Source organism: Epargyreus clarus, unplaced genomic scaffold (assembly GCF_041222505.1).
Source record: "Epargyreus clarus isolate Ecla_fem2 unplaced genomic scaffold, WU_Ecla_fem_2.2 ptg000022l, whole genome shotgun sequence".
Taxonomy (NCBI): Eukaryota; Metazoa; Arthropoda; class Insecta; order Lepidoptera; family Hesperiidae; genus Epargyreus; species Epargyreus clarus.
In genome coordinates, this window is record NW_027332229.1 from 2,558,075 (window position 1) to 2,569,834 (window position 11,760).

Here is an 11,760-nt window from a genome sequence, read left to right on the forward strand (position 1 = left end):
ATTTAAAACCAGAAGACTCATACAATGTCTATAAATAAAGAAACAGTGTGGTAAGGCTCAATTTACATTGCCGCGGAATGGAATGGAAGCGAATTTTTGCAAACAAATTCTGCATAGCATAATGAACTTTATGTCAATTGTGGAACGTACAAACTAAATACGTGCCAAAAAAAAGGTTGCGCGTCTTCCGGGGACTCCTCGCGCATTCTCAAGAATTCCCTAAACAACTGTCGGCGCCGTCTGTGGATTTTGTCACAATTGACATAAAGTTCATTTTGCTATGCAGAATTTGTTTGCAAAAATTCGCTTCCATTCCATTCCGCGGCAATGTAAATTGAGCCTAAGGGAGACATACTTTTCCGAGGCGTTCCAGCTTAGTGCTCAGGGGTAACGGCGCATCTGCGGCCGACCTCAAGTAGAAATCTAAGCCTATCTGGGGTTGATTACAGATGTCCATGGGCAACAACCACTTACGATCAGGTGGACTGCATGCTCGTCTGCTACTCTTTATTATAAAAGGAAAAAAACCGACAAGTGGAAATGGCGGGAAAAAATAGGCGGGAACATTGACAACAGTATCCGTAGCTCTATACATTTGATTCAAATTTTAATACCATGTTTATTTTGTTGTTCTTGCTTGTTGTAGACTGGTCTATAAGCAATTCGTAATAATTCTTCTATTTACATCGATAATTCTGGTGTTAGGAATGCCGTGTACCCAGTATCCGTTCTTGTTTCGTCGGGTCGCTGTTATCTCGATCACAGGATGTGTGCCGAGAGGCGTTCCGATTGAGGAGATGCTGTTGAATGTGGCACATGGACGTATTACCTGAAATATAGTTGGTATATAGTTTGTATTTAAAGAAAGATACAGTTTGACCGGGTATGTACACTTTCCACATGTATTTCTAGCTTGAAGAAATGATTGCGTTTCGGCGAAAGCATTCGCAAATCGGTTTCAGGTAGAACCGCTGCTCTATACAGACTTGGTTACAGGTGTCTCTGGCCAGCAGTAACCATATACCATCAAGTGAACTGCAGACTCGTTAGCGATTCGCTATTATTCTAAAAAAACTGGCTAACGATGTAGTACAGTAAAGATATAGTGACAAGCGTACGTATTACATAATGTTGAATAATAACATAGGCTTTTTTATTTATATCTAGGTAAATAGTATGATTCATGCAAGTGTTCACTATGATAAAATTTCGTTTTAATTGCTTTTGTAAAGTTAGAAATAAGCATGACATTGACTCCGGCGCAGTATCAGTAGGTTTTTCAACTTTTAAGCAGGAACGCTTTCTACACTATTCTAGGGTAGGGGAACTGGATATTTTTGTATTTGGAAAGACTATCCAAAATGATAGTCTTAATTTTTGTAAAATTGGAGAAACTTACTCTGCCAAATACTTCGTTCCTGAGGTCAAACTGTGGCAGCGGTTTGAAGGTGATATTGAATATACCACACATCTCGTCGTCTTTTGTTACTCGCATTGAAAGTAGACCTAGAATGTAGAACTAATATTGTTAATATTTTTGAAATATGTTAATGGTACTTCTGGTTATTTTTCGTTGTGAACCCATTATTGTTTTACTGCTGGGCACATGTCCCTTATAAGAATGAGAGGATGTAGGTAGGGTAGGGGAAATGGTAGAATTCACACATATTTGAGAACTTTCATTGAAAAGCCGCATGTGTACATTTCCTCACGATGTTTTCCTTTTCTATTATAACAAGCGTTTCATCCAACAAGCTGTTATTTAGTCAGTATGCAATAATAAAGAAATTCGGTTACGCTGAACAAAATAGGGCTGCAAGTCAAGTACCTGATCCATTATCCATATTTTCAACTACTTACAAACTGTCGTAAAACTAAATTAAAATCTGTTGAGTAACTATAATAATATAAAAACCATTTTAGAAATTTCGATTTGATTTATATATTTCACAGTTAATATAAATAATAACCTGGCATTGAATGTGAAAAATGATAGTTTTCAGCGCCAACAGGAAATGCCCGACCTCGCTGGGCGTAGCATCCGAAACCATTGTCGTAGATCACATCCCCACCGCTCCAGAACAAACCGGGGACTTTTCTAAAATATTGGAACAACATACTAATAAATAATCATTACTTATTGTAAACACGGCTCAAAATATTTTTTCGTAACGCTAATAAAAAGTAAACAGATAAATCATTAGATTTTCAAGTAGGTAAACGGCGAATTTTCTAAAAGATAAAAAAAACAAATATATAATTAACTACGTAATATGGAAACGAAAACGGCTTAACCAAATCACTAGGTTTTTTTCGTAACGCTCATTAAAAGTAACCAGATAAATCATTGGTTTTTCGTGTTAAAATTATTTTCTATGTCATAGAGGTAACAAGGATTTTTTTAGGATATTCTTGTAATAGTCAGTACCTATTCAACTTTGTATATTTGGTAAATTCCATTGTCATAGCCAGGTGGAGGATTTTGAAGTTCAAACCTTCCTCTCTTCACTAAATTTTAATCATAATCATAATCTTTTATTTAAGGAAATCGACCGTAATTATAATAGCCGCAGTCAGGAATGGAGGTTTTATGTGTGTTCAAACCCCTTTCAAGATCAGTTGATGTGCAGTGCCGTAAGTAGTAGGAATTATTGATTTCAATAGGGATTTGTTGGCAAAAACGTAATTTGTCAATAAGTCGGCAAAGTATGTAATTTGTTATTAAAAACAAAGATTGCTAGCTCAATTATTAATTAAAAAGTGGTAGGTATGTAATGCAGGTATATAATAAATATGCAGAGACAAACAAATAAATTGATTAAACAAACATGATGTAAATTTAATACAATCAACAATTGTTAAGCTAAATCTATCTTTCTAATTCCTCTGTCTGGATGTAGAAGGCGTAGACGAACTCTGATTTTCGTAGGAAAACTGGTTGACAGCAAGACAGTACTTCTCTGAGTGGTAAGTTCTGGATATTTGCGACAACAACGGACTGCCGTGAGGAGAATTAAGCCAGAGAGAAGCGCTGCCTGTTTGACCAACCATAGCTATGAAGGCTATTAGCATACGAGTGTTCAAAAGTCCGCGTTGAATCTGTGGTTGTTTCAGTAAAGTTTGCAGTATCAACCCATCTGGTAATCCGTTAACGAGCTCGAATACACTAGAGCCTCTTTCGCCGATAAGCCAGGACGCAGCCGCTGGTATGTTACAACCAGTACTCCGCAACGCTCTATCCGCGTCTTCGATAGAAAACCCTAAGTCTTTCAGAGCAGCGACAGCCTCCGGATTTGGCGCCTCCGCAATCTTGACTCGCCAAGCGCGGAACTTTTCCAAAAACCTTTGCAAGTGCGCCGCGCGCTTAAACAACTCATCACCGTCGGATGACGTCGCGTCTGTCACGATTTGGGGTTCGCGCTGGTTGAAACGAGCTGCGATTTCCTCTGGCGTTATCACTTGGACGACGATTTGCTGGGTGCGTTGGGGCTCGTCTAACGCAGCCGATAATTGAGCCAGCGTCATTTCGTAGTTGCGACCTGAAGCGGCTAACCGTGCTCCGGCTTCGATGAGCGAGATCAGAATCTTCCGCAGCTCGAAGGAAAGTTCATTCGTCGATAGTAACGATTGGAGGTTTGGTTGTCTGACTGTGTTCTGTGGGGTGGGTAAGGACGCAGTAGCAGCTGCTATAGCGGCAGCTTGTGGCGCGCGGACAGCGCCAAGATCCCATAGCGTACCAGCTTCGGGAGTACGGCGTTCGATCAACAGCAACTCATCTTGCATAGCAACTTGTTCTTGTCCTAGAGTGAGGAAGTCATGTAACGTGGCAGTATCGCAAACTCTCACGATCTTAAACCTACTGGAACCAGTCTCCCCATTCGGATAGAAGTAATCTATAGCCCGATTCTTCACTTCTTCTATCAACGTATCTTCGGGAAAGTATGCCGTGAATGTCTGCCCCTCAGGACTAACGACTTTCAGAAATATCTCGTTATTTCCATTTAAGCCTGAGTCCGAAACTAACATCTTCCCCGATCTTGTGTATATCAATAATTCCGAGGTACATCAAAAGGAGGAATAGGTACATACTAGTGAAAAAAGCAATAAGGAACAAAATGAGTTTGAGCATAGTCACGTCATTTTTGGCAGTTGACGGTTTTAATTTTCCTTTTTGATACGATTTCAATGCTAATATTTCAAAAGAGTTTGAATTTATTTTAATTACAACTATTGAAGCCGCCTCTGTCTCAAATAGAGTAGGGATCTTTTCAGGTCAACTTATGTTTGCAAAGGACGTAAAGATAAGGAAAGGTTTTGACGTACTAAGCTATAATAATAACGTACTCTAAAGGTGGTAGAACCGCCATAGTTCAACCAGTGAGTTATTATACCACCTTTACAATTGTTCTTGTTGTAAAGCAGTTCTGTGTTTCGCTGGAAAGTTGACTTATATATGGGGGGATTATCTTAGTCCTCAGAATTAGCAATGCAGCTGTCATTGGCTTAAACATGAACCCCTTTTACAAATTCTCTAATCTTGAAGGTGGTAGAACCCTTTTGATGGTTCGACTCCGGCGGCATCACCGCCACACCTATTTCTGCCTAATAACACCAGTGTTAAGCGCTGCTGTGTTCCGTTTTGAAAGGTGTGGTAAGGAAGACATACTTTTCCGAGGCGTTCCAGCTTAGTCCTCAGGGGTAGCGGCGCATCTGTGGCCGATCTCAGGTAGGAATATCTAACCCTATTTGGGGTTGATCACAGATGTCCATGGGCGGCAGTAGCCACTTACCATCAGGTGGACTGCATGCTCGTTTGTTACTCCTATATTATATAAAAAAAAAATCCTTGGGCCGCAGCGACTATGCACTTACCATCCATTGCAACCTTATCTATATTAACGTCCTGCTGCTACTGTCTGTCCAAAGATGTCTGTGATTAGTCACCTGTCTGTTAGTTAGTCAACTGAGAGGAACAACGTATTTTATATTCCTACGATAATCGTATCTTCGAGACGAGAAACTCTCTCCATCTAAATGGGGCTTTAGACGAACAAAATATTTTATATTCCTTCGATAGTCCTATCTTCGAGACAAGAAACTCTCTCCATCTGAATGGGCCATTAGTCACTGTATGTGGTTAGTTATCAGTTACCTAAAGAATTTAGTGCCAACATAGCCATAACCGAGTCCATCGCCGTCCACTAACTCCATGAAGAGTCGGCAGGTATCCGGGCACACGTCAGTGAACAGCTCCACCACCAGCTCTCCCATTACCGCACAACCGCGAACTCGAAGAGTTAAATGCACTCTGAGGGAATATTTGATTTAAAATTATTCTAGAAGACAAAAATATTACGAGATACTGTCGAAAAATACCGGTTTCTTGTTTTTTTATACAGGAGTAGCAGACGAGCATGCAGTCCACCTGATGGTTAGTGATTATTGCCGCCCATGGACATCCGTAATCAACTACAAAAAGGATTAGAGTTCTACCTGAAGACGGCCACAGATGCGCCGCTACCTCTAAGGACGAAGCTGGAACGCCTCGGAAAAGCATGTCTCCCTTACCACACCCTTCAAATCAGAACACAGCAGCGCTTAACACTGCTGTTATTAGATAGAAATAGGTGTTTGGAGACCCCTTTTTTAGAGTATTTATTCGTCATAGAAGCAATAGCAATAAGTACCTAGAACAAGTGTTTATAACGGTTTAAGCATAGAAAAGAAAAGCAAGGGTTTAAGAGATAGAACCCTGTGTTAGACAGACAGACAGACACCGGAAGCTTAGTAATTAGGTTACAGAGCCCTAAAAATATGTAATGGTAAACTTAGTAAAGGCTTTTGATTACGTGCAATTTTACATTGTACCTTGGCCGTTTAATTCCTGGTGGTGCTAAGAAGGCCAAGTCTTCCATATCTTCGGTGACGACGGGTGAAAACAAAACGAACTTGGCTTCCGCTTTACGGATCATCTCGTTTCGGTTGTACGACCAATCGCGACGTAAACATGCAGTTGGTACCACTCTTGGACCCTAGTTTTTATTTTGAAAATTAACCGACTTCAAAAATAGGAAGAGGTTTTCAATTCCCCTTTTTTTGTCAAATACAGAAAAACAATAGTGTTGACAAAGTGCACTTTTTTAAATATCGCATTTGAAGAAAACAAATAAAAATACGTGTAATCCGCGCCAAACTGCTAGTCCGCTCTGAAGTTGTTGCGAGCAAATGTAGTCATACAATTTGCTATGGCGACGCGATTCATTTCTATATTCAGAGCGGACTAGCAGTTTGGCGGGGACTATAAATACATACTTAGATTCTTATTTTTTTAGTCGCCATGTTATTCGGCGAATAATAAACTAAATAAACGTTAGTCGTAATAATTATAGATTTAGTGCATTACAGGTGGAATAGATAGTACAATGCTTCTTTTCTTTTGCAGTGTACATACCTCAATACATAGATTAGTAAAGATACTTCGCCGCCTTGAAATTGAATGAAGCCACAAACGGCTTATTATCGTAAGTTCTTTTTTTGAATTTTTGACAAATAAACACATTTTTAGAGACAATTTACGAATAAATAACTAATACTGCGTAATTTACATGAATTTACGTAATAAATAAATAATTATTTCACATATTTTAGGGATATTTTAGCACGGAGACGTGGCAAAACTTTTTTACGCAAGTATTTCAATTCTCAAAACTGGGTACATTTTCGTGTTAGGAGTGAGTAATCTTTGCTAATCTATGCCTAAATATGAGTAATTTTACATTTATTTCCACAAAAATAACCTTAAACTTTGTATTAGACGAAAGTAGTTTATTCAGTAAGTACTTATTTAGTTAACTAAGTACTAAAAATAATTGCAATCTTACGGTTGTAACAATACGCTTGTACATCTGTCGATTATCCACTTGCATTCTCTTGAGGAAGTTCGCTCGGTTCTCAAAATACTGTTTGTTGCTTGGCGGCAACTTGTTCCATCTGTCATCTACTTTTCCCTGCAAAAAAAAGTTTGGAATAAATAATATGTAGAATGCGCTTAAATAATCTTGAAACAATGTTAAAAAAGTTTGAAACACTTGACTACACCTAAATTATTGCCAAACCGTTTGTTTTGGATTTTGGTCTTAGTTTTTATGTGTGTCTGAGCCACATGAGATTCAGCTTAACGGAAGGGTTACAAGCTCTGGTATGGAGCTATTTACTCTAGTACCGACCTCAGTGCAAGGGATTCTAGCCATTTTGTGGGTCTACTAAATACTAAATAAATAGTTGGTGATGAGGCGATCTAGCTATGTGACCATTAGCAAATGTGGCTTAACTATAACTACAACCGATTACTACTTATACTTTTTGCCGTAGCAAACTCTAGTAATAGACTCTTTCGATAAATTAGACAATTTTAGAATGTCAAAAGAAATTTTAATTACTTACTTATAATTTTTCGCTACGCTATCTAAGGTCAAAAGTATAAAATACTAACCATGAAGTGTGCCTTCTTAATAGCGACCACCAAGCGCATGTTATCCGCATACAAATCATGCAAGCGGTTTCGGTGCATGAAGAGCATGCGATGCATCGCTGGCGTGTAGTGCGGGGCGCTCGCGTCCACTGATTTGTGGATGTGGGCGTACTTCGGAGATATTAAGTGGTAAGGAAAAAAGAAATATTATTTTATCGTATATATAAAATTCTCGTGTCACAATGTTAGTTACCATACTCCTATGTGATGTGTCAATACGGAGGAGTACTCTATATTGACACATCACATAGGACCTGTTCTATATAGAGTTTGTTACAGATGTCCATGGCTTGCAGTGACCACATATCAGTAAGTGGCCTTTGTTTTTAAGGGGGGCACCTTCGAAAGGTACCCGGTACCGTGGGAGCGACACAGAGATATGTGAGATTCTTACCGCACTAAACCCCCCCCCCTGTGGCCGTTCTCGGCGCTGCGTAAAGGACTCCGGGGTCTCCAGAGGAACGCAAGCGGAGTCCTCTTAGCGCGTTGCCCCGTCGGGCTCCGCCCAGGTGAGCTTGGCGCTCGCCACAACGTCTGGTAGGACTGACGGTATGCGACCACACATACCGCCGTCCATCCCGGGATTGCTGGCCGGGCGGTTCGAGCTCCCACTCTCGCCGCCCGCAATCCCGGAAGCCCCTTATAGTCGCCTCTTACGACAGGCAGGGGATACCGTAGTCCTATTCTGGTCCCGGAACTACAGAGACAATCAGTAAGTGGCCTATATGCTTGTTTGGTACTATAATCTTATAAAAAAGACTCATGCACAGCAGTAACACTACAATAGGTAATAAGCGATAATTTTATTTGTAACCTTATCAATTATTTTCTTTTTCTTTGGCGCGACAATTTCCTCAATTTCTGGTGGCGGCGATACATATTTACTGGAAACGGATTCTGTTGATCTCACTTTCTTCAAAATCGCCCCAATTAAAGTCATTATTATACTAAAAAAATGTGGATAGATAACTTGAAATTTATAAATTCACTAAATAATTTTATTTTAGTTACTTTGTAAAATCTACGTGGTTGTTGACCTTCACTAGATATTGACAGAGGTTCTGCTTTACAATTGATATCTTTTAAACATTGTGCAAGACAACATAATATGTGGTATCTCGTTAATACGAAGCTTGAATATTAACGGTATCGCATTTTATAATAGTACTTTAAAATAATAAGTCACTCATTTGATTACTACAATTCAAACACAGATGCAGCGGGGATGTCAAGTGGGGATGATATCATGGCGACGCTCAAGTTAACAGAAAGCGGCATTCTGAATCTGATCGGAGACTTCAGCAAGAACAGTTTAATAACGGGGACATAGTTATAATACCTCTAATCACTACTGTGTAATTGTAATTTCGTTACTCCGTACCGTATATGTGACTATATTTATACATGGCTGATCATATATGGCGTCATATAATTTATTTTGTGGCCACTTCCCGCTACTCATCAAGAGATAGCGCCACGAGTATTCTGAATCACGCTATCGAAGTTTTCTCAACGTCTCTTATATATGCAAACTCTGAACTGATCTGTCGGAGCACGGCCGTTTTCCGGGCGTGATCATCTAGCCCACAGGGAGATCTCCCTTCGCTAAAATTTCTATAAAATAAATTAGTTGATTCGGTAATTTAAAATTAACTGCGTCATTTTGGGTAATAAAGAATAATGAAATAACCTAAGTGGGTTAAATTATATCATATTTAAATACATCGTTGATAACTTAAATATTCACTCAAGTATTATGTAAGTAGAATTTTAGTAATGTTCAACCCCCTTATCCCATCCTAATGATTTCATCTAAATTTCTAAGGTAAAATCGTATACCATTTCTTTAGATGTTTTTAAAATAAACATAGATTAATGTATTTTATTAATCTATGAAAATGACATAAAACTTCAGTATAGTTACAAATATTTTTTATTTCAAACCACTACTAATTTATCACAATACAAAAATACTTCGTGTGCATAACGTATAACACAGATTATAAAAATAGGCAGATAGTATATGAAGTGCCATAAAACTTAATATTTTCTTTGTGTTTGAAAACACTAATGATAAAATGAAATAATTATTAAAGATTCTTAATCAATGAATATTTAATAATCATTACATAATATTTTGAAAGTGATAGAACCCTCTGTGGTTCCACTCCGGCGGCACCACCGCCACACCTATTTCTGTTATAACAGCAGTGTTAAGCTGCTGTGTTCTGGTTTGAAGGGTGTGGTAAGAGACATACTTATCCGCTTCTCAGCTCTATCTACGTATTTATAATAATCTGTGCAGAAGCTTAACCCTACAAGCATCTAGTGCATAGATTATATTCTATAGAAATACAGAGAATACAAATCTCAAGCTATAATGATGTGCAAAGACTATGTTTAAGGAATTATATTGAAGTACAAAATCTATTGTAAGATACATAATACATTTCTTTTTCACTGAAATACTACCCAAAATTAAATCGATAGGGAAGCCGACATGGTATCTAAAAATAGCGACATACGAGTAACGGCTATATAACGGCTTCTAATATTTTTTTATTCTAAGTTGTAGATACATTTTTTTCTTTAATATTTTTTTTTAATTTTTACCCGACTGTGGAGCTAGTAATTGCTCTAGTAAAGTAATATTAAATAATTTCTAATACTTTTTAAATACAAAAACCTTAAGAATAACATACATAAAAATACCCTTGAAAAAGCAATACCACATAATTTTAATACTATAATGGATTTAAAATAAATAAAAATAAAAATTTAAACTATTAATAATACTGAGTTATATAAAAGCTTTTGAAATAATCTTAAATATAAAAACAGTGTGAAGTTTGTTCTAAGCCCACGATTCGTTGCCCACTGCTAGGCGTTTTAGAGACTGAATCCCAGCAGTGGGTTACGAGTTGTTATAAAACAATAATCAAAAATGTATTTTGGTTTATAACAACATTTTTTTCAATCCATTGGAATGTGACTAGCTTAAATAGAAAACATAATTATTATTGTAAAGAAAACTAATTTTATTTTTAAACATTGAAAATTTAAATTTGTTTCAATTAGAAAAGCGAATATGATAGCGTCTTCAGTATATTGAAATGCCGTCATTATGATGTACAATATTTATTGAAACAAATTATAATTAATGTCTAATAATATTTAAATACTGATAAACAAAGCAATATTGTCTGTTTGTGGCGAAATTTTTTTTCAATATTAATTTTATTAAGAAAATTAGCTGTATGTACCTAATATGAACAAATCTAAGTATGTTTTTTATCAACGAATTCTATAATTTTTTTGAATATTTATATTCATTTGGTATAAATTAAAATCCAATTGAATGTTTATATATTTTTTCTATCGTATATTCAAATGACAGTAACATAAAACTCAGTCGATTTACAGAGATCATAATTACGTTGTATCAACTTTATATTAATATAAAAAAAAACACAAAGTAATATCTTCGTCAAACATCAATGCGTGATGAGTGATACATAATGTGTGATGAGTGATACATAATGTGTGATGAGTGTTACATTATGTGTGATGAGTGACATGAGGCCCGGGCGGAATGTTGAATGGAGGGCCCCAGTGTAAAAGTTCGCCTGTGATTCTGTGACTTTTTGTCGCTGGCGGATACCCATTTCATAGATTGTTCGGTTCTGACGTCCTCCCAAGATCGGAGGCCAGGGGCACCCCCCCCCCCCCTTAAGCGCGTGATGAATGCTGAATAGTGAGTAACTAATTGTGAATAAATTATGTTGAATATAGAGAGGCATGTGAAATGTGTATGACATGTGATGAGATATGAATGTCACGTGTTGAGTGTCTAGTGTCGTGTGTAGTGTGGAGTGTCGCATGTTATTTTGAGTGTCATATGTGAAGTGTTGAGTGCCTAGTATGAGTGTCGGATGTCTAGTGTTGAGTATCTAATTTGTAGATCGAGAGTTCAGTATGAATGTCAAGTGTCTAGTGTCGAAAGTATACTGTAGAGTGTCGTGAGTTTAAAGTGTCACGCATAAAGCATCGCGTGTCTAGTGCATGTTTAGTGTCGTGTGTGTAGCATGGAGTGTCGCGTGTAATATTGAGTGTTGTGTTTTGAGTGTCTCGAGTGTAATGTCTGTGTGTGTGTGTGTGTGTGTGTGTATGTGTGTGTGTGTCTGTGTGCGTGTATGTATGCCTAGTGTCTCGAGTGTAATGTCTATCTA

General features: G+C 37.7%; 2 protein-coding genes across 2 annotated transcripts in view; one reads left to right on the forward strand and one right to left on the reverse strand.

The window, feature by feature from the left end:
- Positions 1–11,760, forward strand: part of LOC140751252 (uncharacterized) — a 110,269-nt gene that overhangs the window by 16,221 nt on the left and 82,288 nt on the right. The window lies entirely within an intron of this gene.
- Positions 167–8,568, reverse strand: Kpc2 (Kip1 ubiquitination-promoting complex subunit 2). The gene is made up of 9 exons (XM_073085145.1): positions 8,346–8,568; positions 7,493–7,642; positions 6,882–7,007; positions 5,869–6,032; positions 5,153–5,308; positions 2,882–3,652; positions 1,971–2,086; positions 1,400–1,506; positions 167–829 (listed from the first exon to the last, which is right to left on the reverse strand). Exons 1-9 carry the CDS (start codon positions 8,469–8,471, stop codon positions 653–655), a joined length of 1,893 nt encoding a protein of 630 aa, XP_072941246.1. The 5' UTR covers positions 8,472–8,568; the 3' UTR covers positions 167–652.

Bases quoted from the DNA above. Each gene is read 5' to 3' on its own strand.
- Kpc2 (XM_073085145.1), bottom strand. From the start codon at position 8,471: ATGACTTTAATTGGGGCGATTTTGAAGAAAGTGAGATCAACAGAATCC. The intron at 6,033-6,881 runs GTAAGATTGCAA...AATAAAAACTAG, and splicing joins ACAAGCGTATTGTTACAACC to GGTCCAAGAGTGGTACCAAC. The intron at 3,653-5,152 runs GTAACTGATAAC...CACCCCACAGAA, and splicing joins GTTGGCACTAAATTCTTTAG to CACAGTCAGACAACCAAACC.